The sequence below is a fragment of the Delphinapterus leucas genome, chromosome 15, assembly GCF_059928025.1.
Source record: "Delphinapterus leucas isolate spDelLeu-1000000601 "Yukka" chromosome 15, BTC_Dleu_Yukka2, whole genome shotgun sequence".
NCBI classification, from domain to species: domain Eukaryota; kingdom Metazoa; phylum Chordata; class Mammalia; order Artiodactyla; family Monodontidae; genus Delphinapterus; species Delphinapterus leucas.
The window spans coordinates 60,905,498-60,929,881 of NC_143143.1; the positions used below are offsets into that span (position 1 = coordinate 60,905,498).

The 24,384-nt window shown below is 53.8% G+C and overlaps 1 protein-coding gene across 1 annotated transcript in view; it reads left to right on the forward strand.

The window, feature by feature from the left end:
• The first annotated feature begins 1,399 nt into the window (after positions 1-1,399).
• Positions 1,400-24,384, forward strand: part of ANGPT4 (angiopoietin 4) — a 39,714-nt gene continuing 16,729 nt past the window's right edge. Inside the window, exons 1-3 of the mRNA XM_022592791.3 lie at positions 1,400-1,961; positions 21,257-21,412; positions 22,866-22,987. Of these exons, the coding sequence (XP_022448499.2) occupies positions 1,653-1,961; positions 21,257-21,412; positions 22,866-22,987 (587 nt within the window). The 5' untranslated portion in view covers positions 1,400-1,652. The remainder of the gene's footprint in view (positions 1,962-21,256; positions 21,413-22,865; positions 22,988-24,384) is intronic.

Consider the following 24,384-nt stretch of genomic DNA (forward strand, 5'->3'; position numbering starts at 1 on the left):
GACAGTGGAGGCAGAGGTGGGCAAGCAGGGCTCCGTGAATGCTGGTGGCTGATGACCAGCTGCCTTTCCTTTTCCTGCCAAAGCCTCACACACCTGGTTTCATGTTCTCAGTCCCCCGGATGAGCCCCTACTTTGCTGCTGTCCCAAGCAGCCTGCCCACTTCAAAACGCCATCAGGATTTGGGAAGACAAAGGGAAAAAAACAATACCAAACAGCCGGATAAGCCCCCACTCTGGGAAAACAAGCAGAGAAAGCCAGAAGGCAGCCCACACAGGAAGGGCCCAACCAACTCCTGGGCACCTTCTGTCCAGCAACCAGGTCCCCCAAGGACAAATCCTTGCCCCTGTGGTGTTTACATTCCAGCAGGGTGGGGGAGGGGAGGTACATAATAACTGTGACACTGATGACAACAACAACCAAAAACATTTATTTAGCGCTCACCTTGTGCCAGCATTGCTGTAACTCAATTTTCACACCCTGTGAAGTGCATGGTATTATTTCTCTCTGTTCACCAAGAGGAAATGGAAGCACAGAGAGGTTAAGCGACTTGCCCGAAGTCACACAGCTGATAAGTGGTGGAGCCAAGATTTGAATCAGTAAACAAGTTAACAAGTAAATCAAAAATTCCTCAGTCCCCACGCGCAGAACTCATATACATTCCTCATGCAAGAGATGGGATTTACCCAGCTTACACACCAGGGTATGGAAGCCGAGAGAGGTGAAGTTGCCCACCCAAGGTCTCAGGGCCAGTAGTTGGGGCAGGAGGATTTAGAGCCAGCTGCCGCTAACTCGGGCACTGCTGCACCCCAAGCTCTTCTCCCCAAAATCTACTGCCCCAAGACAGGACAATCTCTCATTACTGTCACAGCAACGGAGCCAGGGCCACCTTAAGGCCCAATGTCCCTCCAGGCCCTGAGGGAGAAAGGAGGATGGGAGCCGCTCTGGCTGGGGTGCCCACTTCCCTGTCTTTGCAAGGATGTTCTCTGTCTCTAGAAACAGATTGAACTGGCTGCCTCCTCCCCAGCCTCACCCATCTGCCCCCCTCCCCTTTGCTCCCTGTAAGGTCACTTCACTGTGTTCCAAGGCTAACTGGGAATCAAAGGGGGGAAGGTGGAGCGGGGAGAGAAGGGGAAGGCGTTGGGGGCTGAAATTTGAGATCCCAGCCTCCCTGTGGGGGGAGGTTGGAGAGAGAGACACAGAGAGACAGAGACAGGAAGAGAGAATTCAGTTGCCTTTGGTTTTCCAAAGCGGGCAGCTTGGGGGTTTGTGTGTGCGCGTTGTTTTCTTTCCTCCGCTCAGGCAGGGAGGCCAGGCCTCCCCTGGATAATCCAAGGACTCAGAGGCGAGGCAGGCAAGCCAGTGCGGACAAGAGTGAGGAGGCAGGAAGGGAAGGGGGAGGAAGGGAGGTGAGGGGTGTCTGGGGCGGGAGCCTGAGGCGGTGGGAGGAAGCAGAGCAGCTGTGGTACTCGGAGCAAGTACAAATAGCCGCCTGGACGGAGCTCTGGCCAAACAGGGCTTCGCAGCTGCAGCGGCTGTGCAGGCGGGACTGGCCACTGTTGGCCACGGTGGGTGCAAACTGGGCAGGGAGACAGGCGGTGGACAGGCACGGCCCCTGGGCTCTGACCTGACACCCCTCGCCACCACATCTCTGGATGCCTTCTCGGCCAGCCATGCTGCTGAGTGGCCTCCTCCTCATCGTGGCCACCACGACTGTGGCCCAGCGGAGGGGGCAGGAGGCCGGCGGGCGCCGCCGGGCACACCGAGTCCAGCATGGCCAGTGCAGCTACACCTTCGTGCTGCCCGAGCCTGAGCCCTGCCCGCCCGAGCCCGAGGCCTTCGGGGGCTCCAACAGCCTCCAGAGGGACTCCCCGGCAGCCGCACTGAACCTAGGGGACTGGCCGACCCAGCGGGTACGACAGCTGGAAAAAATGCTAGAGAACAACACACAGTGGCTGCAGAAGGTAAGGGCTGGGCCTGCAGGAGGGTGGTGCGCAGCGAGCAGCAGGTGAAACATCTACCCCAGAGGCCTGCCCTGGACACACATGGCCAGGCTGATAGGTCCTTTGTCTCTGAATTGTACGGGTTGGGATGATGAGGCCCAGAAAGAGAGGAGCCTGAGGCCACACAGCAAGACTGGGCGGAGTCAGAGCTGGAAACCTGACTCCCTAACTGCCATTCATTCATTCATCCGATTAAGGGCCAGGCCCATCCTAGGCGCTGGGGATACAACAGTAAACAGAACCGTACATCCCTGTCTGGACTAGTGGAAGAAAGAGGCAATAAAGAGATGAACAATAAATATCTATTCTGTCAGATGGTGAAGCAAAATGAAAAAGGGAAAAAGGCAAGGAATGACCAGAGGTGACTATTTGAGGTCAGATAATCCGAGAGGACTTCTCGGAGGAGGTGACGTTTGAGCCCAGAGAACAAGCAAAGTGATGAGGCAACCCAGGAAGGTATCTGGTGGGAGGGCATTCCTGGCAAAGGGATCAGTAAGTACAAAGGCTGTGTGGTGGGAATGTAGTTGGGTTACCTGGGGAACAGCAGGGTGGCCAGTGTGGCTGGAGCAGAAAGGAGGAGGACAGAGGGGTGAGGGACAAAATCCGAGAGATGAGGGGAGGGAAGACCATGTTGGGCCTTGGAGTCCACTGGGAAGGATTTTGGCTCTTTCTCTGAGCATCACGGGAGCCATTGCAGGGTTTTGAGCAGGTGAGAAACACCTGATTTAGTCTTAACAGAATAGACTGTAGGAGAAGATTCGATGCTGGGAGCCCAAAGAAGAGACCACTGCAGCCACCAGGCAAGAAGTGATGGAGGTGTGGAGCAGAACAGAGCTGGGGGAGGGGGTGTGGCCGTCAGGTTCTAGTATATTCTGAAGAGGGCGTGAATGGGCTCTGCTGATGAATTGAATATGGCGTGGCAGAGATCAAGGAGTTGAGGACCCCACTGCCATTTTGGCCCAAGGCCAGGGCCACTCTAGGGTCTCCTGTCCTCATACTTTCAGCAGACACTCTGAGCACCCTCCATGTGCCAGGCCCTAGGCAAGACACTGAAGTACAGAGGTGAACGAGGCAGGTTTGGCCCTGGGTGGGGTGGGGGCGGAAAAGGCATCCTGTGGTGTCCAAGATGGGGAGCAGTCCCTCCGTACCCGTGGTTTCCAAATCTTTCAGATCATTTGCCCGATCAGCAAACAATGCTTCGCTCCCAGAGTACACGCATATTTATTTAGAATTTACGAACGTGCACCCATATTAATATAATATGTACAGGGTATGAGACAAATGAAAATGGAACTTTAAGAAGATAAGATATGGGGCTTCCCTGGTGGCGCAGTGGTTGAGAGTCCGCCTGCCGATGCAGGGGACGTGGGTTCGTGCCCCGGTCCGGGAGGATCCCACATGCCGCAGAGCGGCTGGGCCCGTGGGCCATGGCCACTGGGCCTGCGCGTCCGGAGCCTGTGCTCCTCAACGGGAGAGGCCACAACAGTGAGAGGCCTGCGTACTGCAAAAAAAAAGAAAAAAGAAGAAGATAAGATATGACATCATGTAAACTGAAGTTCTGGTGGTTTCCTCCTGTTTTCCAAAGGATTGCCTTCTGCATACCCTGGGTTGGTCCATCCCCCAGGTGGAGAGGTTGCTCTATATGTATCTAGTCAAGCTGATTTATGCACACACTCAAATACACACTTAACCTCCTGTTTCATTCCTGCCCTGGCCATCTATCTCCCTAGCCCCCCACTCACCATCTTCCCATAGTCCCTGCCTTTTTGCCCTCCACCCCTCCTGCCCTGCAGCACTTCCAGCTGCCACCATCCCACCCCCGGATTCCCCTTCAAGGGAGCTCTTGGCCTCATACACCAGAGCCCAACCCAGGGGGCTCCATGCTGCCTTGAAATCTGTGTGTGTCTCTTCAGGCAGCTGTTTCCAGTCCCATAAGTGTCGTGCCAAACCTCACCTCCTCCTCAGGCCTCCATCTTCACCCCCTGTCCATCATCTCACCAGACCACGGACCTCCTACTTCAAAGAGAAATGGGGCCTGCCCCACAATTGCAGATTCACCCGTGCACCCACCAGTCCCCAGGGCCTTTCTCTGGCTCAGAGGGAAGTGTTCCTCCATGAGCCAAGGCCACTCTTCCCTACCTGCAGGTTCCATCCCTTGCAGCCCCTCAACCTCCTCAAACCAACCATGCCCTCCTGTGTCTCTAACGACACCTCCCTCTCTGCTGTTCCTTCCCCTCAGTCTTTAATTGCATCCAAGTATCTCCCATGTTAAAAAAGAAAGAGAACGTAGAGAATGAGGAGGAAGGAGAACAAGCCCCTTCTCCAACCCCCACACCCTCTGACGTCTGGCCTGTCTCTCAGAAATCCACAAGCTCTGCCTCCACTTCCTCCTCCACTCTCTCCTTTCCCTAAGCAGCCTCCCACTTCCCACTTCCGATGGCCACGGCTCAGTCTTCATCTTACTTGACTTCTTGGCAAATTTAATATATTGCTGACCAATATCATCCTTCTAGAAAGAGTCTCCATCAGCCAGTCCTCAGCTGCTACTCCGACTACTTTCCGTACCTCCACCCAGGACCAGCCACCTCCATCTCCTACCTGTATGGTCGTCATGGCCGCTGCCCTGGGCTCCATTTCCACCCTGACCCCCATAGTTCATTCTGCACTCAGCAGACAGAGGGGTCCCGTTAAAACCTAAGCTAGATCCTCTCCTCAAAACCCTCCTGGGACTCCCATTCTCTTTAGTTATTCTCTTATTGAACAAAAATCCTTACAGCCTGGAACACCCCTCACCCAGACACTTCTGTGGCTCACTCCTGACCCACTTCAGGTCTAGTGCTTAAATGTCACCTCCTCAGAAAGGCGCTGCCTGTCCCCCCCATTTAAAATAGCCACAATCCTTCTGCCACTCTCTATCCCTTTACTCAGCTTTGGTTTTCTCCCTTAACACCTACCACCACCTGTTCTTAAAAGCATTCCTTTTGGTCTGTGAGCCCCAAGAAGGGAGGAGCCATGTCTGTTTTGTTCACTACTGGGTTCCCAGGGCCTAGAACAGTGCCTGGCACATAGTAGGTGCTCAATACATGTCTGTTGAATGCATGAAAGCATGGATGCACAACGGTCCTCCAATCTCTTAGGCCACTCCTGCTCCTTTCCCCACCCTGAAATGTTGGTGTTTCCTAGGACACAGTCTCCATTCTTTGCTTCCTCTCACACTTCGTGGCACAATCCACAGGGCTGCCCCTGTCACTTCCAGCAGCACCGTCTCCAACCTGCCCCCCAGTGACACCAAACCAACATCTGATGGGCTCCTGATCTCCTCTCCGAGGTCTCACAGTATCTCAACTCCAAAGCTGCCTGAAACTCAGCTCTTCCCTCCCCTGCCCACCTGTCCTGTTGAAGACATTACCACCCAGCCAGTAGGTCATCTATGGCCCTGGGGAGTCCTTCACCCCCAACTCACCCCCAGGCAGCAGGTCCCATCCATCCTGTTGCCTCAGCTTCTCAGGCCATCCTCCTGTCTTCCTGGCCACTGCCCTGGCTCAGGCCTTGTCACCTCTCCTGTGGACACTTCTCTCACCTCCCACCTGCTTTTTCTCCCCCAGGTCTCACCCTCTCATCCATCTTTGACTCCCCTGGGTGTCTAGTGCTTGGATGACATTGGCTGAGCCAAATGATGGATTTAAACCAACGGTTTTCAGGTTAGGCGGTCACTCGCCCCTTTATCTGGCAGTGGAGTGTCCTCTCCAGGTATCTGTCCACGTATCCTGATAATCCCAGGCAGGGGTCACCATGGAACACCATGGGGCTAAAGAGTACTGATGTGGGAATCAGGTGGACCTGAGTTCACATCCCGGCCCCAGCACTTACTTGCCACGTGGCTGTTGATAAGCAAGGCTCACTTTTCCCTTCTGCAAAGTGGAGAGAAGAACGGTATGTTAAGGGGTGGCTGGGAGGACCAGTGAGACCACTCAAGCACCACTCACAGCCTGCTGCCCGGCTACAACATATGAAGACGTGGGGTAGCTCACCTGGGCAAGGATACAGTAGCTCAGTAGGCTTTTACTCCATTCAACATCGTCTCTATTTGGAGCTCTGCACCACTGGGTGGGGGAAGCTCAATCCTTGTCAAGTCAGTCCAAGGGTGGCAGGTAACCTTGGGGCAGGGAGTGTCACTTGTCCCTGCTGGTATTCTCGGGGCTCCCCAATCCTGCCTGGTCTCTGTTGGGGTCCAAGCAGAGGTTTGTTGTGCCATCTCCTGGGTACCCTTGGGTTGAGTGCCCCCTTCATGCCCTTTGGTCTTTGGGTTACTGCCAGGTCACCCTGTGCCGGTGGAGCCTGCCACAAGGTCAGACCCATTGGCAGTCACTTTCCTCTGGACCCTGTCACCTCCTGGGCACCAGCATAGCCTGGAATGCGAGAGCCCCAGATCTGGAGCCCAACTTCTGGGATTCGGGACCCCTTCTGCCCCTTTCTGACTGTGTGACCTGAGGCAAGTTGCTTCACCTCTCTGAGCCTCAGTTTCCTCACCTATAAAACGTGGTGACAACACTATCTACCTTTATGAATATTTAATGAGATGATGCATGTGAAGTCCTTTGCCCGGCACCAGGCGTACAGTAAATTCTCAATCAATGTTGGCTGTTTCTATTAGGAGTTCTCCCTGGAAAGAAACACAAATCCTGCAATTCTTGAGTTCTTCCTCTCCCAGATGAGACATGTGGCCCCTGGCTCAGAGATACAAGGCCCCTGAACAGTCATCTCTCTCCCTCTGGTCAGGGATGCTTGCTACCTTCTGTGACCATGACCTGCCTCTGGCTCTTCTCTTGTGTATTCTCTTGGTCTGGGCTTATCTCACAGTATTTGAAATTTGAGGGCCTCTTTTTGGCTTCTGCTGTAATCTCCCAGAAGAGAAAAAAAATGAGTTACAAAATATTCTCATCACCATCGCCATCAGGGATGACCAGGGAGGACTGGAGAGGACTGGCCTCCCAGACTGAGCTCTCAGCAAGATTCGTTCAGCTGGGACGGCACAGGGAAGAGCCTCCCTGTTGCAAGCTCGCCATAGCCAATACCTGCTCAGCCCATGCCCCCAACCCCTCTCCCTGTTCCCAGTATACAGGCGAGCAAACTGAGGCCAGAGAGGGGAAGGAACTTGCCGGAATGGCACAGCAGCGAGACCCAAAGTCCAGCTTCCTTCTCCAACTCTGCAGGGTGTCAACGAGGTGGAGGAAGCCCGATCTGAGACAATGGGGTGCTCCCTTCTGCCTCAGAGTTCCCAAATCCCCAACACCTACTCTCTTCTTGCAGCACTCTGCTGTGGTGTCCTCCTGCCTACGCTCAGGGGGCACGGGGGTGCCCCACCCCCGCTCCCTCTCCCCCATCCCCACTCCCCTGCAGGCACCCCTCCCCTCCCCTTCCTTCTACTAGTCTCCTCTTCCTCTTCCCTCTCCGTCCTCCTGGAACCTCTGCCCAATGACTCATGTCTGGAGCCGGCTATCAGCTCAGTGGGATGCACATCAGCTCTTGGCTCTGCTCCACCACTTCATCTGGGTGAAGAGCTGCAGCAGGAATGTTGGGGGGACAGGGGTGGGTGGGACAGAGCCAGCTGGAGAGCAGGCTTCCCTTGCTGGGCCGTGCATGCCAGTGGTTAGCGCCTGGCTCCTGTGTCCACCTCAGATTAGCCCTGGGAGCCTCAGCTGCAAGATGGAGAGTGAAAGGTCCTACTCCTGACATTTGATGTAGGGTCAAGAGAGGCAGCGTCCAGAAAGCATCTACCCATAGCAGGTGCTCGATAAAGCCCCACTCTTGTCCTGTCATGCCCTCAGCGCCCCAGGCCTTCCAGCCAGGAAGTGCCATACTTGGCCCTCTCCCTTACCCCCCAAGGAGACCCGTTCCTTCACATGAGGAGCGTGAGGAAACGCAAGTCCCCAGGCTCCCGTCCCACCCCCAGCACCTGAGGGTAGCAAAGCTTCTGCGGAGAGCGGGGCAGACTCTGAACCCGGAAACCGTGGAGCCCTCCACTTTCTTACCTGTACCGAGAACTGCTGGCCCTCTCTGCCGATCTCTCTGTGTGTCTCTGCCTCTCTCTGTCTCTGTGTCTGTCTGCCTCTTGTCCTAGGGCTCTCACGGTGGCCTGACTCGCTTTCTCTAACTCCGTGGGTGCCTCTGTCACTCTTATTCTCTCTCCTGTCTGGCTGGCATCTACCTGAGTCTCTCCCAGTCTCTTGCTCTGTTTTCCCCTCACCCCTAGGCCATCCATCCCTCCTGCTTCTACCTCCCCGGTGTCCACATGCTCTGTCCACACTGGAGGACCCAGGACACACTGGCCCGATGGCTAGCACCCCACCCCTCAGCCAGGCTCAGCTGGGGCCTCTTTCTCTTCCCCTTCTGCACCCAAAGCCAAGCAGGGAAGGGTCAGAGGCTGGGCAGGAGCCCCTCAGCCTCTGCTGTTCGCTCCAGGTCCCTGACGTCAAACCTCAGAATAACTCGGTCCCTCGGCCCAGCGGTCGCGAGGCCTTGCCTGGCTGAACAAGGATCGAAAGTGCATCCAGCGGGAGCTCAGCGTGGGGTCCTGGCCCAGCCCAAGATCCTCCCAAACTGGCCGGGGCTCCCGGCTGCCCTGGCCTCCCCAGGCTGCCCGTAAATTCTTGGCATTTTCAGCCTTCGGTTATCCAAACAAGAAATGAATCTTGGTTGCCGAACAAAATGTCTTGAGGTTTGATTTCCTAACCTCACCGCTGGCTCCTCTAAAGTGTTTGGGGCTGGGGAAGGGGGTGGGGAGAACAGCATCTACTTCTTGGAAGAATGGGGTTATTGTTCCAAGGAGGGAACCTAGAAATGGATTGCACAGATGCCCTGGGCGTAGGGATGACCAGGGAGCAGAGGCAGTGTAGCCCCTCATGCAGGATTCCCCAAAGGAGCAGGCCATCCCATACGGGCAGCTTCTGGCTCTCTCCTCCCGGGCCCCAGAGCTTGACCTGGCTGGGATACACACAGACCCCTTCCCCTTCACTCCTTGGGCAGGAAATGTGAGAAAACAGGCCCCAGGTCTGCCCCTCAGCCTTAAGCTCTGCCTGGACTCTGGCCTCTGAGCATTTGCTTAACCCCAGAGTCAGCTCTGAAATGTCTGGAATGGAGCCTGAGTCAGGGGTCATGTCCCAGGGGGGCCACCGACCAGCTGTGGGCCCTGGGGAAGCCACCTGCATCAAGTAATTCCTCTGCAAAGTGGAATTTAAAATCCTGCCTCCCAGAGAGAGGGTAAGATAAAGAAATAGAACAGGAGTTATGGCCAGCATTTATGGAACACTTCCTCTGTGCCAGACACTGTCCTATGTGCCTTGTGAGAATTATTGCACTGAATTCTCACAATGAGCCTAAGATTGTTTGCCCATTGACAGATGAGGAAACTGAGGCACCAAGAGGTGAGGTGACTTGCCCAAGGTCACAAGACCAGGAAGGGTGAGGCCAGGTTCACACTCAGGCTGTCTGATGCCAGAAACCACGCTCTCAACACAATAAACAAGACATGTCCATTGTGACTTGGCCCCTGGGTACCCAACTGGGGCCTGGGGAACAGAGAGGCCCTTGGCCATCACAGGGAAAACTCACAGGTGCTAGATTTTCCCCTTCTCCCAGGAGGCCCTCAGCCAAAGAGAACTTCTCTAGGGCTCTTTTGCCAGAGTAAATTCAGCTAGCACCTCAGCCATCAGGGGCAGCCCTTGAAAGCTGAGGGAACCCTGAACTTCCGTCTAAGCGTCATCACTGTCACAACCTCCATCCTTGGCCCAGGGCCTGGGGTAAATCCCACAGAGACTGAGCGTGGGCCTTGGGGCTCCACTGACTCAATTTGAATCACATCTCTACTGTTTGCTGGGTGTGTGTTCTCAATCACTTTGCCAGTCTGTGCCTCAGCTTTCTTGTCTGTGAAACAAGGACACTAGTAGAAGCCGCTTTGCAGGTTGCCGTGGAGATTAAATGAATTAATATACATGCAGGGCTGAAGACAGTGCCCGGCATAGAGTCAGAGCCCAGGGAAGCCACCTGTTGAAAACATGCTTGGGATGCTCGGCACAGGAGGGCAATCCATCTTGGAGTCAGCGCAGGAACCCAACCAACTTCTCTGTGTCCCGCCTTGTGTGATCTTGGGAAAGTCCCTTTTTCTCCTCCCTGGGCCTCAGTTTCCTCATCTGCCAAGTGGGGAGCATGAAAACAAGTACCTCAGGTGAGGACAAAATGAAGTAAAGCATGCAGAGATCTGGTGGGGCCTGCAGGCTAGGAGATGACTGGGGACTCTTGAAGCTGAAAGCAAAACGGCTTCCTTTGGACAGAGGAACAGAGCCTCAGAAGCTCATGCTGGCGGAGCCTTGTGGCCCTTTACTCCCGACTCCAGTCCAACAGTCGTTGGTCTACCAAGTAGGGCTGAAGGATGGAAGGTGACTCCCAAGCAGCTGAGGGGAACCCCCATATGAAAGTTCTGCAGAGACTGTAAATGGGTCCCCCAGGCACAGAGATGAGCTAGGGAGAGGCTGTAAATAAAGCGGCCGGGGTCATGCTGACCTAGGGTCCAGCTTCAGCTCTACCTCTTGCCAGCAGCCCAGTTGTTTTTCTCAGCTTTTGACGAATTTTCAGCGTGCAAAAATTGGGAAATACGGAAGTGTGTAAAGACAGAGGGAAAAAAATCACCCAATCCCCTGATCATCTCCTGGTTAGTTTCCTTGCTGTTCATTCTATGCATTTGAAATTTTTACTGAGATGCTTTAGATGTATGAAAAGGTAGAGAGAAAAATCAGATGAAATTTCTTGTCCCCACAACCCAGCTTAAGAAACAAAACCTTACCAACCTACTTAAGCCCCTCACCCTCTCCTGCCTCCTTCCCCACCAGAGATGGCTGCTGTGAATTCTGTGTTGATGACCTCCTACTCCAGGTCCCTCCCTAACCGATGTATATTTGTTTCCTGTATAAGTGGCCACACTGTCTATCTCTTTCTACAATTTGCTTTTGTTCACTCGACCTTGTATCTGTGAGATTTATAGCTCTGCAAGTGTGGGAAAAGCCTGAGTCACAGTTTTTCCATCTGTAAACTGGGGACAATGGTGAGCACATGCCTGAGTTTGCTGTGAGGCCCAAATAACTAGTGCATGCGGAGGTCTGGGAGTGTGTCTGGCGCTGGGTCTGCTTGCAGGGAAGTGGGAGATGCTGTTATTGCTTCTTCTCTCTTCTGGGGTGAATGCGTTGCTGTGGCTACTCCACAAACAGGACTGTCTCTGTGCCAGGCACTATCATACGTGTTTTACAAACATTGACTCATTGAACCTCATGATACCCTAAAAGGTGAGGACTGTTATGATCCCCATTTACTGTGGGGAAACTGAGGCCCAGAGAGTTCACACATCAGGGAAGTGAGGGAGGTAGGCTTGAACCCAGGCAAGCTGGCTCCAGACCTCACACTCTTAATGACTACACTGACTGCCTCTCCATGCCACCCATTTTACAGATGAGCACACTGACCCTGGGTGGAGGAATGACTCGACTACATTCACCCCAGGGTCATTGGCAGGGACAATCTTGTGGTGACAGGACACACAGCATGTCAGAAACCTTATGAAAAATCCATGCGTCCTTACAGTTCTGAAGCTCTGGGATTATGTGCAGACATACAGGCCTGCACACGTGCACACAGGCACCGTTCTGAACTTAATTTGCCAGGTAGAGTGTTCATTCCTCCATGCACTTCATCACCCCCTCCATTGATGCTTACTGCAAGCTTACACGCTAGGCGCTGTGCAGGTGATGACGGTTCAGAGTAAGCAAGGAAGACTTGGTCCTTCCCCTCTGGGAGCAGAGGAAGAGGCACTAACCTAGTACTTTCTCATGTGTAATGATAAACCATGATACATGCTGTGAGGGAGGGGCTCACCTGTTCTAGGAGTGGATAATAGGGGGCCCAACCTTGATGGAGGAAGGACAGAGGACAGAGCTGAGATGTAAAGAGTGGATTAGCAGTTCCTAGGCAAGGAAGAGAAGGGGAAGACATTCCAAGCACAGGGAATGGCAAGTGCAAAGGCCCTGAGGTGGAATGGAGCAAAAGGATTTTGAAGGAGTGAAAAATGTTTGGTGTGGCTGTAACCCAGAGAGTCAGCAGAGTATGGCCAAGATGAGACCAGCGTGTTCATCAGGGCCCAGACCCAACCTCCCTGGGCCTGACCCTGCTCTCGAGGCTTTTGGGTGCTGGAAACTGATGTGGCCACTTTCTGTCCTGCCCCCAGTGATGGGCAGTGGCAATGGACATCTGGACCTGCTCCTCCCCTCTTTGCCTGACCCTGGTCCTATCCCTGTCACCCTGTCTTCAATGTCAGCCTTGCCCACCAGAGATGGGGGATGGGGGGGATGGGTGAGGGAAAGAGCTTAGCCATTGGATTCAAATCCTCATTTACCAGCTGTGGGTAATGCTTGGCCTCTCTGGGCCTCAGTTTACTCATTTGTCAAGGGTGGAGCAATCTCTCCTTTCCTCCAGGCTGCTGGGGATCAGAGTTATACACCAGAGTTGCGCAGGCAGGAAAACCTGTTGCCGCATGGGGAGACACCCCAGCAAGGCCTCCTTCCATCTAGAACACACTTGACTCCATTCCCCCAGGTGGAGCTGGGGCTGGGAGGGGAGCTGGGGTTACTGTCACATGATCACTTCAGTCAAGCCAGCTTTGAAGTGCAGCCTGGGAGAGTTACTCCCAGACAGCCTGGATTTGCCCTTGATGAGCTGTCTGTCCTTGGACAAGTTGCTTAACTTCTATGTGCCTCATCTGTAAAATGGGTTGATAGTATCTCCTACCACAGAGGGTGGGATTTACTATACATAGAGGTTAGAACAGTGTCCAGCACACAACAAGCACTAAGTAGACACTTGCCAAGCAAAATGGACACACCACCCCACTCTGGGTAAGGGCTCGTGCACAGGTGGCAGGGAGGTGAGTGACTGCAAGAAATGTGCTTCTTCACTTCCTCTTGATCAAACTCCCAATTCCTACACTTGGGAGAATAAGGAAGCCTCATCCACTGGGCCTCATTGTAGACAATCCTTCCAAGATCAAGGTTTAGATACAGACAACCACAAAGGGATAGCTGAACCTGAGGCCAGAGCCCTGGCAGCTCCTTCCCAGCTTATGAGAGGCACCCCCGCCAGCCCCTCTGCAAGGAGGAATCAACGAGCCCCATTTCCTGATGAGGACACTGAGGCTCAGAGAAGCTCCCTCACTGGCTCAGAGAGCAAACACCAAAGCTGTGATTGGACCAGCGCCTGACTCTCAGTGCCATGCACCAGGCCCACACCGGACTCAGCGCTCCAGCTGGAAGGTGCCGGGAATCGCAGCTTGAGCTGAGAGCTGAAAAGCGCATTCCTCCTCAACAGCCCGCTGGTCCCTGACACTCTCCACTCCTGGTTCCCTGCCCACTCACTCTGCTTACTCTGAGCCCTGACCCAGAAGAAAAGCAACAGAATCTCCTGCAGGGAGGAAAATAGCCTAGGAAGTCTGGGCCTGGCGGCTCAGGAAAAACAAGACAACCCCTTCTGCCTTGAGCCAAGGGGTCAGGGCCTGTGTGGGGCCCGAGGGGACGGGAGGGGCTGGAGCCAGGCAGAGGAGGAGCAGCCAACCTTGGCCGTCAGGCTCACAGCCACAAAGTTAGTTCCATTGGGAAAATGAGGAAACTGAAGCCTGGGGATGACAGGGCAGGATGTGATGGGCCAGGCAAAGGGGGCAGGGCCGCGAGAAAGAGGGTCTAACTTCTGTGACCTCTGCGAAAGCAGTGCAGTAGTTCCGGTCATCTATTGTGTCATAATGCATCACCCTAAGATGTTCAGCAAGTTAGAGTAACCACAAACATTTATTATCTCGCACAGTTTCTGAGGGTCAGGAATCGGGAGCCCCTTACCAAGGTAGCTCCAACTCGGGTTTTTTTCCATGCAGTTACACTCAGATGTCAGCCGGGGCTGTGGTCATCTGAAGGCTTGACTAAGGCTGGAGGATCAGCCCCTAAGGTGGCCCCAGCACAGGGCCGGGAGGGTGGTACTAGCTGGTGGTGGGAGCCCTCTGTTCCTCTCCAGATGGGTCCCTCCTCAGGGCTGCTTGAGGGTCCTCAGGACATGGGGGCCAGCTTCCCCCAGAGCAAGAGATTCAAGAGGGGGCAAAGCAGAAGCCACAATGTGACGATGTCACCACGGACTCACCACCAACATCTCTCCAGTGTCCTGTTGGTCACACTGGCTAGGCTGACTACACTGGGGCATGAGTACTGGGAGGGTGATTGGGGCTGCCTTGAAGTCTGGCTGCTATAAGCAGCCAACTGGAGTGGTGAAGGCTGTGGTCTCAGGAGCCCGAAGGCCTGGGTCCCAAGCCAGCCTCTGCCACTCCCAAGCTGTGAGACTTGGGGGACGGGCTCATCTTCTCTGTGCTTCTTCTCCTCATCTGTGAGATGGGAGCGATGAGACCAAGGACTAAACGGGCTAAGTAAAGCCCTTGGGGCCACACCTGGCACCCCTCCTCAAGCAGGAACCAGCCTTCCCTGGTTACCACTCTCTCCCCAGTGCCCCGCAAGAGTCCTGGCACTTCTGAATGAGTGTGTTGAACAGACGAATGGGTCCCGAGACTGTGTCAGGTTTCTGGAACATTTCCCCTGCAGATACCACAAGCTGGCTCCCTCCCTTGCCGTGGGCCTCCCTCAGCTCCTGCACCCCTGCCCTCCAGTCTCTGTGCGGCATTTCTTCCCCTTTTCTTCCTGTCCTTGGACCAGTGATCTCCCCACACTCTGGCCCTCTGGCCATACCTCTCACGGGGCTCCAGGGGCAGCTGGGGCTGGGTTAGGACGTCCAAGCTTATTTCTAGCAGCCAAACAATGATTCAGTGGAAATCCGGTGCTCCTTACATAAAATGGACCTATTTGTTCTTTTTAACAAATAGTTTCTGAGCACCTCTTATGTGCCTGGCACTGTTAGAGGCACAGAGGGCGTGGCCATGAACAGGGCAACCCTGCGCTCCTGGGGCTGATATTCCTGTGGGGGAAGAGACAAATAGGAAATGACCGCAGTGATTTCAGATGCGTGACATGCTGTGAAGAAACCACAGTCATGGCAGGTGGAGTAGGGCTGGGGTGCAGTTACCTTTGATGGGGTGGCCAGGGAACGCTTCTCAGAGGAGGTGACACTTATGGGCAGACCTGAAAGTCAGAAGGGAGCTGACAGGAGAAGCTCTGGGAGCTCCTGAGATAGGGGCGCGTGGATGTGTGTTGGAGGATTGGAGTAGGTAACACCCTGGCTCAGGGCCCCTCCTCCAGACGCAGTGTGGGAACCACAGACACAGCCTCTGCCCAGAGCAGTTTGTCCACATCACTAGTGTACACACCCTTAAACTCGGCAGTTCTGGTTTAAGGGATTTATCCCCAAGCAGCCTTGCAAGAGAGTTAATGACAAGTGGACAGGATGTTCCCAGCAGCCCTGGTGTGATGACAAAAGCCTGGAAATAACCTACAGCCCAGCTGTAAGCAAACAGTGGGAGGCTGTTAAAACAGCAAGGCGAGTCTCCCTGGATGAATCTAGAACAATCTCCAAATTATATTAAGAAAAAAGACGCAGGGTGCAGCATGGTGAGCTGACATTTTTATAGACTAAAAGCAGGGGGATATAAGCATACTTACTGCTGGTACATGCTTAGAGTTTCTCTGAGAGGAAACCTGGAAGCCCCTTCAGTGGCCTGTGAGTAGGGGAAACAGGACAGGGCTTATATTACCCATTCGAAAAATTTAAATTAAAATTACAAAAATTTGCGTTTAGATTGAAACACATACACAAAACCGTCAAAGCTCTGACCTTCCAGATGTCCATATGTCTGGCTAGACAGGGCAGTAGCTCCTGTGTGTAACTTCCTGCAAGTTACTTTCCCGATTGGGGCCTCAGTTTCCCTGTATGTGAAATGGGGCTGGGCTGACTGGACCCTGCATGTCCTCCAGGCTCACCAGGTCTCTGCTCCTGTATCCCTCCCTGCCTGGGGCCCAGTGCCTGAGGGGCCCCTGCTGAAGCCCTTTCTCCTTCCTTAGGCTCTAATCTCTGCCCTTCCTCCCCTGGGGCCAAGGTTCAGCCTGTCCTGCTTCACCCTAATTCCCATCCCAAGATGGGATGCTCAAGAAATAGTTTCTGAGTGAATACATGAATGAAACTCAGAGGGTGAGGGATTAGCTTGAGGAAACACATTTATTATTATAACGCATTTTTAAATGGGACATTTTATAGAACCTTGTGTTGCTAGGTTTGTTTTATATTGAGATATAGTCTCAATATGTGGATACAGTGAAATTCACTCTTTTAATGTACAGTTCTATGAATTTTGACAAATGTATATAGTCATGTAACCACCATCACATGATATAGAATATTGCCAGCACCCCAAAAACTTCCCCTATGTCCCTTTGCTGTGAATCCCTACCCCCGGGCCCTAGCCCCTGACAACAAGGAATTCTGACTTTTCCAGAAAGTCATATAAATAGAATCCTACAGTATGTAGCCTTTTGAGTCTGGCTTTTTTCGTGCAGCGTAATTGGAGATGCCCCCGTGTTGTCGCATCAGTAATTCATTCCTTTTTATTGCTGAGCAGAGTTCATTGGATGAATGGAGCACAGGTGTTTACGCATTTACCAGTTGAAGTCTTTTTCATTTAGATAATGCAGGAGAAAAGCTGGCTTGAGCAGATCCCCTTGGCCACTGAGGCTGCTCATGCCTACATGCTCATCCCTAGTGTGTCCGAGGTAGCCTCCTTCCTCCCCCAGCCCCTGCCTGTCAAAACTCCTTTCCTTTCCTTCAAGGCCCTTTTCAAATGCCCCCTCCCCGACAAGGAGCAGGGTTTACTGTCCCCGTGTCACAGGTTGGTAAAGTGAGGCTCAGAGAAAGGTAGCCCTCACCTGCTAGAGGTCCACAGCTAGAGCGTAGCAGAGCCGGAAGTCAAACCCAGGGCCAAGGGGAGAGGGAGTAGCTCAAGGGCCAAAGATCAGCCTCTTTGCAGGCCAGAGGGGTGGTGGGAGTTCAGAGCCCCATTACCCCCATCTCAGCTCTGAGAGTTTACCAGCATGAGGGTGGCAGAGAATGGGGAGGTCCAGTCCTGCATGGGGAGGCGGCAGCGTGGCAGATCCTACCAGGGCCTGTTTCTCCACGGGGGTCCTTCCTCCACCCTTCCAGCTGGTGCCTGAGCCCAGGCTGGGCCCAGCGCCCACCACACAAGCTGACATCAGTCACCAGAGCTGCGGGCTGGCTGAGCGGTGCCCACATTACCCATCCTAGGGCCCATGAGCATGCGTGGCAAATTGGGTGATGGGCCCCAGCTGTGGGTGGCCTTCGCCCCACCCAACCATTGGCAGCCACAGGACAAGTGGGGGACTAATAAGAGTGCTTAAGGAGCTCCCATTGCTCGAGAGGATCCCAAGCTACCCTGCTCTGCACACCTGAGGAGTCTTGGAACACAGCCCACCAGCTGGTGACCTTCGGCAAGTCTTCTGGGTCTCAGTTTGACCATCTGCAAATGAGACTCTTGGGGGAGAGGCTTGAGAAGGTCTCATGGCTGGAATAAACTTGCTGTTTGTGTGGAGCAGAAGCTCAGGGCCTAGGAGTCTATATTTTAAACCAGCCTTGTGACACATGGGATAGTCTGAGAGCAGCCTCAGTATAGCTCTGCTTACCCTTGTGCACATGAATGCACGCTGGGCCACATGTTAGAATCGCCAGAGTATTGATAGAGGCATGGCGGGGAGGCTGACCTGTGGGTATGCTGGCAGCCTGGCCCAGGGTTCAGGGAAGTGAACAGATTGGCAACTCACATTAGGATCATAGTGACCAGAACTTGCTAGTGGATTGAGTGCGGTGGGTGACAGAAAGAGTCAAGGATGGAGTCTGGGTTTGGGGCTTAAGTAATGAGTGAGGCCATTTACTGTGATGGGAAAGAGGGAGGAGAATGGGGTGGACAGGCAGGGACGGGGTGCTGTGGGAGCTGGGGAATCAAGGGTTATGTGTTGGATGCTTCTGCCTGAGATGCTTTTGGAAGCCCGGGTGGTGATGGCAAGCTGGTGGGACATTCAGGGGAGAAATCCGGGTGGGATGGAGACCGCGCGGTCAGCACGTAGGGGGATGTGAAAATCCTAGGACCCACTGGAGTGGCAGGACCCTGATGCATCTGGGGCCTTGGGCACTTTGCCATCTGGTCCTGGGTGGAGCTTATGGATCCTTTTTCAGACTACTACTTTTTTGTTTTTTTGGGGTTTTTTGCATTACGCGGGCCTCTCACCGCGGGGACCTCTCTCGCCGTGGAGCACAGGCTCCGGACACACAGGCTCAGCGGCCATGGCTCACGGGCCCAGCCGCTCCGCGGCATGTGGGATCTTCCCAGACCGGGGCATGAACCCACGTCCCCTGCATTGGAAGGCGGACTCTCAACCACTGCGCCACCAGGGAAGCCCCAGAATATTACATTTAAATGCATAAAATAAAAGCCTAAGAACACCCAGTGATAATGCGATTATAATCAAAACATTAAAAGTTAAATCTGTGCCATAGCTGTCACATTATCCAGTGGTGGGTTTGAGAATGTCTGTCATTCTGAAGTGATGATCAGTATCATATTTTAAGATACTGTAACATCGGTGCTGTGATGTGAAAATATTTGTGATTTCTATTGGTAATGAAGTTGTACAATCAACTAACAGTGCTATGATTTGGGGCCTGTGCTCATAATTGAAGGAAATACCAAATTTTAATTACAGGTTAGTGAACAGAAATGTAATTTTTCTCTCAGCCAAGTTCACGGACCCCCTGAATTCTCTTCACAGGCCCCGTGGTCCCCCATTAAGCACCCTTGACCTAGGGAGAGAACGTAAACACCCTTGACGAGGGCCCAGGATGGGGCTCATGAGAGCTCCCTAAGAAGCCTGAAAAAGGAGGACTCAGAGAGGGGGTGATGGGAGGGGAGGGCAAAGGACAGAGGAGGGGAGAAGGAAAACTCAAGGAGGGTACATCTGGGAAATACTTCCAGAAAAAGGGGGTGGCTATATGGGTTGACTGCTGCTGAGGTGGAGAGTAAGCTGAGGGCATAGAAGTGTCCCCTGACCCTCCCTTGTCAAGGAGGGTTATAACAAGGTGCGTTAAAGAGTGAAGGGGCTCCCTGGGGCTGGGGATAGGTCGGCGGGTGCACAGGATTCAACAATATGGATTGTATTTTTTTCTTGAGTGTGGTAAATACACAGACTTTATTATACTATTCTTTATGCTTTTGTGTGTGTGTATGAAGTACACCATAATAATATTATTAATTTTTTTAAAAGATGGGGACTTCCTGGTGGTCCAGTGGTTAAGACTCCATGCTTCCACTGCAGGCAGCAAGGGTTCGATCCCTGGTTGGGGAAAAAAGATCCCGCATGCCACAGCCCCAAAATTAATTTAGTTATTTATTTATTAAAAATAAAAAAATTAAAAGGTGAGCGTGGGAATGGAGGTGAAGATGGAGACAACTTGTTCAAGAAGTTTTGTTGTTTGGGGGAGCAGAGAAACTGGAGACACAGATAGAGGCGGCTGTGGAGTCAAGGATATTTTTTTTCTTTAACTTTTAGCTGGGAGCCCTTGGAGCACATGTGTGTGCTGAGGGATGGGGGGCGCTGATGGTGCAGAGGAGGAAAGAAGGGGCCAAAGGGACAAAGGCTTGAGAAGCTCGGATGTACTTGTCTCCCTGGTCCTCAAGTCCCCTTTGTGACCTCTGCACCATGGGTTCTCACACTTAAGCGAGCATCAGCTGGCTGGGCCTCTCCGCAGAATTTCTGATTCAGTAGGTCTGGAGTGGGGCCTAGAAACTTGCATTTCTCACAAGCTCACTGGCGATGCTGCCACAAGGACTACAAGTTTAGAACCACTGCTCTAATCAACACCACTTGCGCCCCCTTCAGGATTTAACGTTGCACTACAATGGACCATGCCCCTTCTAAAGCACTCAAGGGAGGAAGGTATGGGAGCAGACACTTGAGATGGAAGAGACTAAGGAAGAAGCAGCTGGAACCTGACCCCCAGCCAAGGTCACTGCCTCTCTCTTGGAAGCACCAGTCTTCCCAGGGACCCTGGGAGCTGCCCTTTTGGACCTCCTGGAAGACTGACAGGAGAAGGGAAGGAGCCAGGGCTGGGGGATAGAGACTGTGGCAAGAGGCCAGCAAGTGTGCCAAATGGAGATGGAGTGGAGGAGGGGCACCGGCTCTCTGCCTTCAGGCACTGAGCCCTGAGAACATGCTGTTCACCTTTGCAATTTGATCCTGGTCTCACACCAGACCAGTTTTCTCCTGCTCTTGGGAAAGAGAGCCGCCCTGTCAAAGAAATGAACATTAGCTTGTCAGATCCCAAAACATCTGAGCTGGGAGAACCCTTGGAGACTGGCCAGTTCAGCTCCATTTCACAGATGGAGCGGGCCAGAAAATAGAAAGTCCAGCTTGGTTGATGGACCTGCAAACTCTTGTACGGGGAAATATGCATCCCCACTTCCTGCTACTGACTCAGCCCTAGGAAGCTGGGTAACGGGCATGACACTGGGTGCTATGCTCTGACCCTTGCTGCTTCCCCTTTTCATCGACTCATTGAACACATTTTTTTTGAGCACCCACTGTAAGCTAAGCATTGTGCTAGATATGGAGATAAAGCAAGATCAAGCCCCTTGCTTCATGGCACTGACATACCAAGGGTAAATTTTAAAAGGCAATAAACAGATAAATATGTAATACGAAGTCAGGGAGTGATAAGTGGCAGGAAGAGACCTGAAATGACATGAGGGAGTGAGCCTTGTAGATGGTGTGTGAGTGGGGAGGATCCACACAGAGGGAACAGCATGTGCAAAGGCCCTGAGGTGGTTGTGTGCTTGCTCTGTTGGAAGGGCGTTACAGAGGCCAGTGTGTCTGGAGCTGAGTGAGGGAGAGAAGGCAAGGAGAGGAAATCAGAGTGGTAGCAGGGGGCCAGGTCATGAAAGAACCTGCGGTCAGAGAGGATTTTGGCTTTCCCTCTGAGTGAGACAGGAACCCTGGGAGGGTTTTGAGCAGAGGAGAAATGTGATTTGACTTAGGTTTAACAGGATCCCTCTGGCTGCTGAGTGGAGGATGCCCCTGGTTGCTCTATGCCCTTCCATGGGGACATATGGAAGGGACAGGAGCCTTCCTCCAGGCCCTACCCATGACCCCAGCCCACCATCTGTCTCCCCACAGCTAGAAAGGTACATCCAGATGAACCTGAGGTTGGAGCTGGCGCAGGCCCAGCAGCACATGGTCCAGAACCAGACAGCCACCATGCTGGAGCTGGGCACCAGTCTCCTGAACCAGACCACCGCCCAGACCCGCAAGCTGACCGACGTGGAGGCTCAGGTACCGGAGGGTGAGGGGGCAGCACTGGGGGGCCTGTGGAAGGCCAGGCTGGCTCACAGCCCTAGTCATCTTGCCCTGACCCCTGTCCCTGGGTGAGGTCAGGGCCTCCTCTGACCCTGTAGCCTCTTGGGGCTCCTCCCTGATGACCCCGTTACAAAGCTCTCCCACCAGGCCATGAGCCCAGGGTAGGGAGAGGGGGGAGGGTAGACACTGGGTTTGGCTCTTCTGCCTCTGTGACTCCAGTGTCTGGGTCCGTGCTGGGCACTGGGATGAGGGGATGCAGCAGCACACACCCCGCAAAGGACTCACAGGGCTCCAGGGGAAGGTGGATAATAAACAATTCATTAGAACTCAGCGGGCCAGTGACTCTGAAAGAGGAGGCCACAGGGAGCAGCGGAGAGGGAAGGAGAGGACAGGAGTATAAATGAGAGGGTAAGTGACTGGCTGAAAAGACACTGACAAATGGGCACATGTTGTTAAACCCCACTATGTACCAGGCACTGTTGGATGGGGCTGGTTCTAGTTTACAGCAGTAAACAAAACAGGCGTGGATCCCTACGCCCATGAAGCTTCCTTTCTAATGAGCACCAAGAAAACAAACAGGATAAATAACATATGTGTGTGAGGCGGTGGTAGCACTAGGGAGAAAGTAGCATGGACGAGATCAGTGGGGAGTGTGTGCCGGGAGTGGCGGGAGGGGCGAGTTGCAAGTTTAGACAGTACGGCCAGGAAGGCACCACTGGGAGGGTAGGATTGGAGCCAGGCTTACTGGGAGAACCTTCCCGACAGGGAGAACGGTATATGCAAAGGCCCAGGGGTGAAACGGTGCTGCCAAGCTCCAGGAGCGTCAGGGAGGCTGGTATGGCTGGAGTGACCCAGGGAGACTAGTGGGCTCAGACAGGTGATGGGGGCAGATGGCATCACAGGGCTTTGCAGGCCACTGCCGTGTGAGGTGGGAGCCACAGGGAGATTTTGAGCATAGGGGCTGCTTTTTAAGTCTGCCTCAGACTACCGAGCAGCCAAGGGCTGCAGGGAGCAAGGGCAGGAGCAGAGAGCCCTGTGAGTAGGCTGGCCCGGGTACGGCGGGAGATGGAGGCCGGGGCCTGAGTGGGGGTGGGGAAGCGCAGGGAAGTGGTCAGGTACCCATTTGGAAGGTGGAGCTGATGGGACCTGCTGATGAATTAGATATGGGGGGGGGGTCAAGGGTGACTCCTGCTGGGGTCCGAGCAGCAGGAGGAATGGAACTGCCATGCAGTGATGGGGAAGAGTAAATTTAAGAAGCAGATCATAAGCCCAGTTAGGGTCTGTGAGCGAGTGAGTGAGTGAGGAAATACTGAGAGGGTGGAAACAGGTCAGCAAGTTTCTGGAATGGCAGGGCCCAAGGTCAGGTGTGTGGCTGTTGGCAGGGCTTACATGGGCCCCCACCTCCCCCCACCCCCGCTCGCCGGGGCAGGTCCTGAACCAGACATCGAGAATGGAGGTCCAGCTTCTGGAGACGTCACTGTCCGCCAACAAGCTGGAGAAGCAACTGCTGCTGCAGGGCCACGAGCTCCACCGGCTGCAGGGCCACAGCAGGTGGGCACGGGCACCCTGGCCCTGGACAGACCAGGGCCGGGGCCAGGGCCAGCTGGGACCCAAGTGGGCTTGAGACCGAGGGTGAGCACCAGAGCCAGCCAGGGCTGGGCTCGGGCTGGGGCCGAGGTTGGAAGTTGGACTTGGGCTAGTGCCTAGGCTGGGGGGCGGGGCCAGAGCTAGGGGCCTGGATTAAGACTGGAGTGAGGGGACACTTGGGGGGCTAGGGCTGGAGCTAAAGCTGGGACGTGACCAGGGCTGGGGGAAAGACTGAAACCAGGGCTGGGGATCAGACTGAAGCCGAGAGTGAATGCGGACCCTGGGGCTGGCGGCCAGGCAGGCCTGGGGCCTGGCTACCCCGTCCTGGGTGGGACAGGGGACAGGCATTTTCCTGGGGCTCAGGACACGCTGCTTCTTTCTCTGTTCTTTCTATCTTTCCCTCTCTCTCTCCCTCTCTCTTTCTTTCCTTCTTTTCTTTCTTCCTTTATTTATTTCATAAATTTTTAACAGCTTTATTGAACTACCATTTACATACCATACAATTCACCCTGTACATTTTAATTTGATTTACTTACTTGTAAACAAATAAATCTGATCTCATCTACCAACTCTCCTTCCCAGAAGCAACCACAGTGACCAGTTTCTTTTCTGCATTAGCAGACAGTCTCTGCATTTATAAGCAAAGACACACAAGGGGAACACCCTTTAAATTACAAAGAAAGAAAGAGTCCCGGGGTACAGATAAGGCAGAGAGACATGGACCTCTGAAGCTGATTTCACCTTGGTTTCGAGCTGAGTAGAGAAAAAACACTGCCAAGGTCTGGCTGCTGGAGGAGGCACCGAAGCAGCCACAGGCCTGTGTACAGGGCGAGATGTTACTGTTGCTCACGTGCTGGGTCAAGATAAGGCATAAGGGGCTTCCCTGGTGGCGCAGTGGTTGAGAGTCCGCCTGCCGATGCAGGGGACACGGGTTCGTGCCCCGGTCCGGGAAGATCCCACATGCCGCGGAGCGGCTGGGCCCGTGAGCCATGGCCGCTGAGCCTGCGCGTCCGGAGCCTGTGCTCCGCAGCGGGAGAGGCCACAACAGTGAGAGGCCCGCGTACCGCAAAAAAAAAAAAAAAAAAAAAGATAAGGCATAAGGATCCTCCAGCTCCCTGTGACCTGGGGACCGTTAATGATAGTTTGTGCACCGTCTTATTCTTACTCTCCACCCTGAGGGGGAAGGACTGGGACGCTATCAATCACTCTGAATTGAATTACCAATGCCTAGAGACCAGTGAAGATGGAGGATATGATCAATAAGCTCTTGGCCCATGGAGACAGCCAAAATTCTAGAACACAGTGTGCCCCAATTCTCTCTTTTCCTGCGGCATAATTTGGGGTCCAGGGAAAATTCCTCC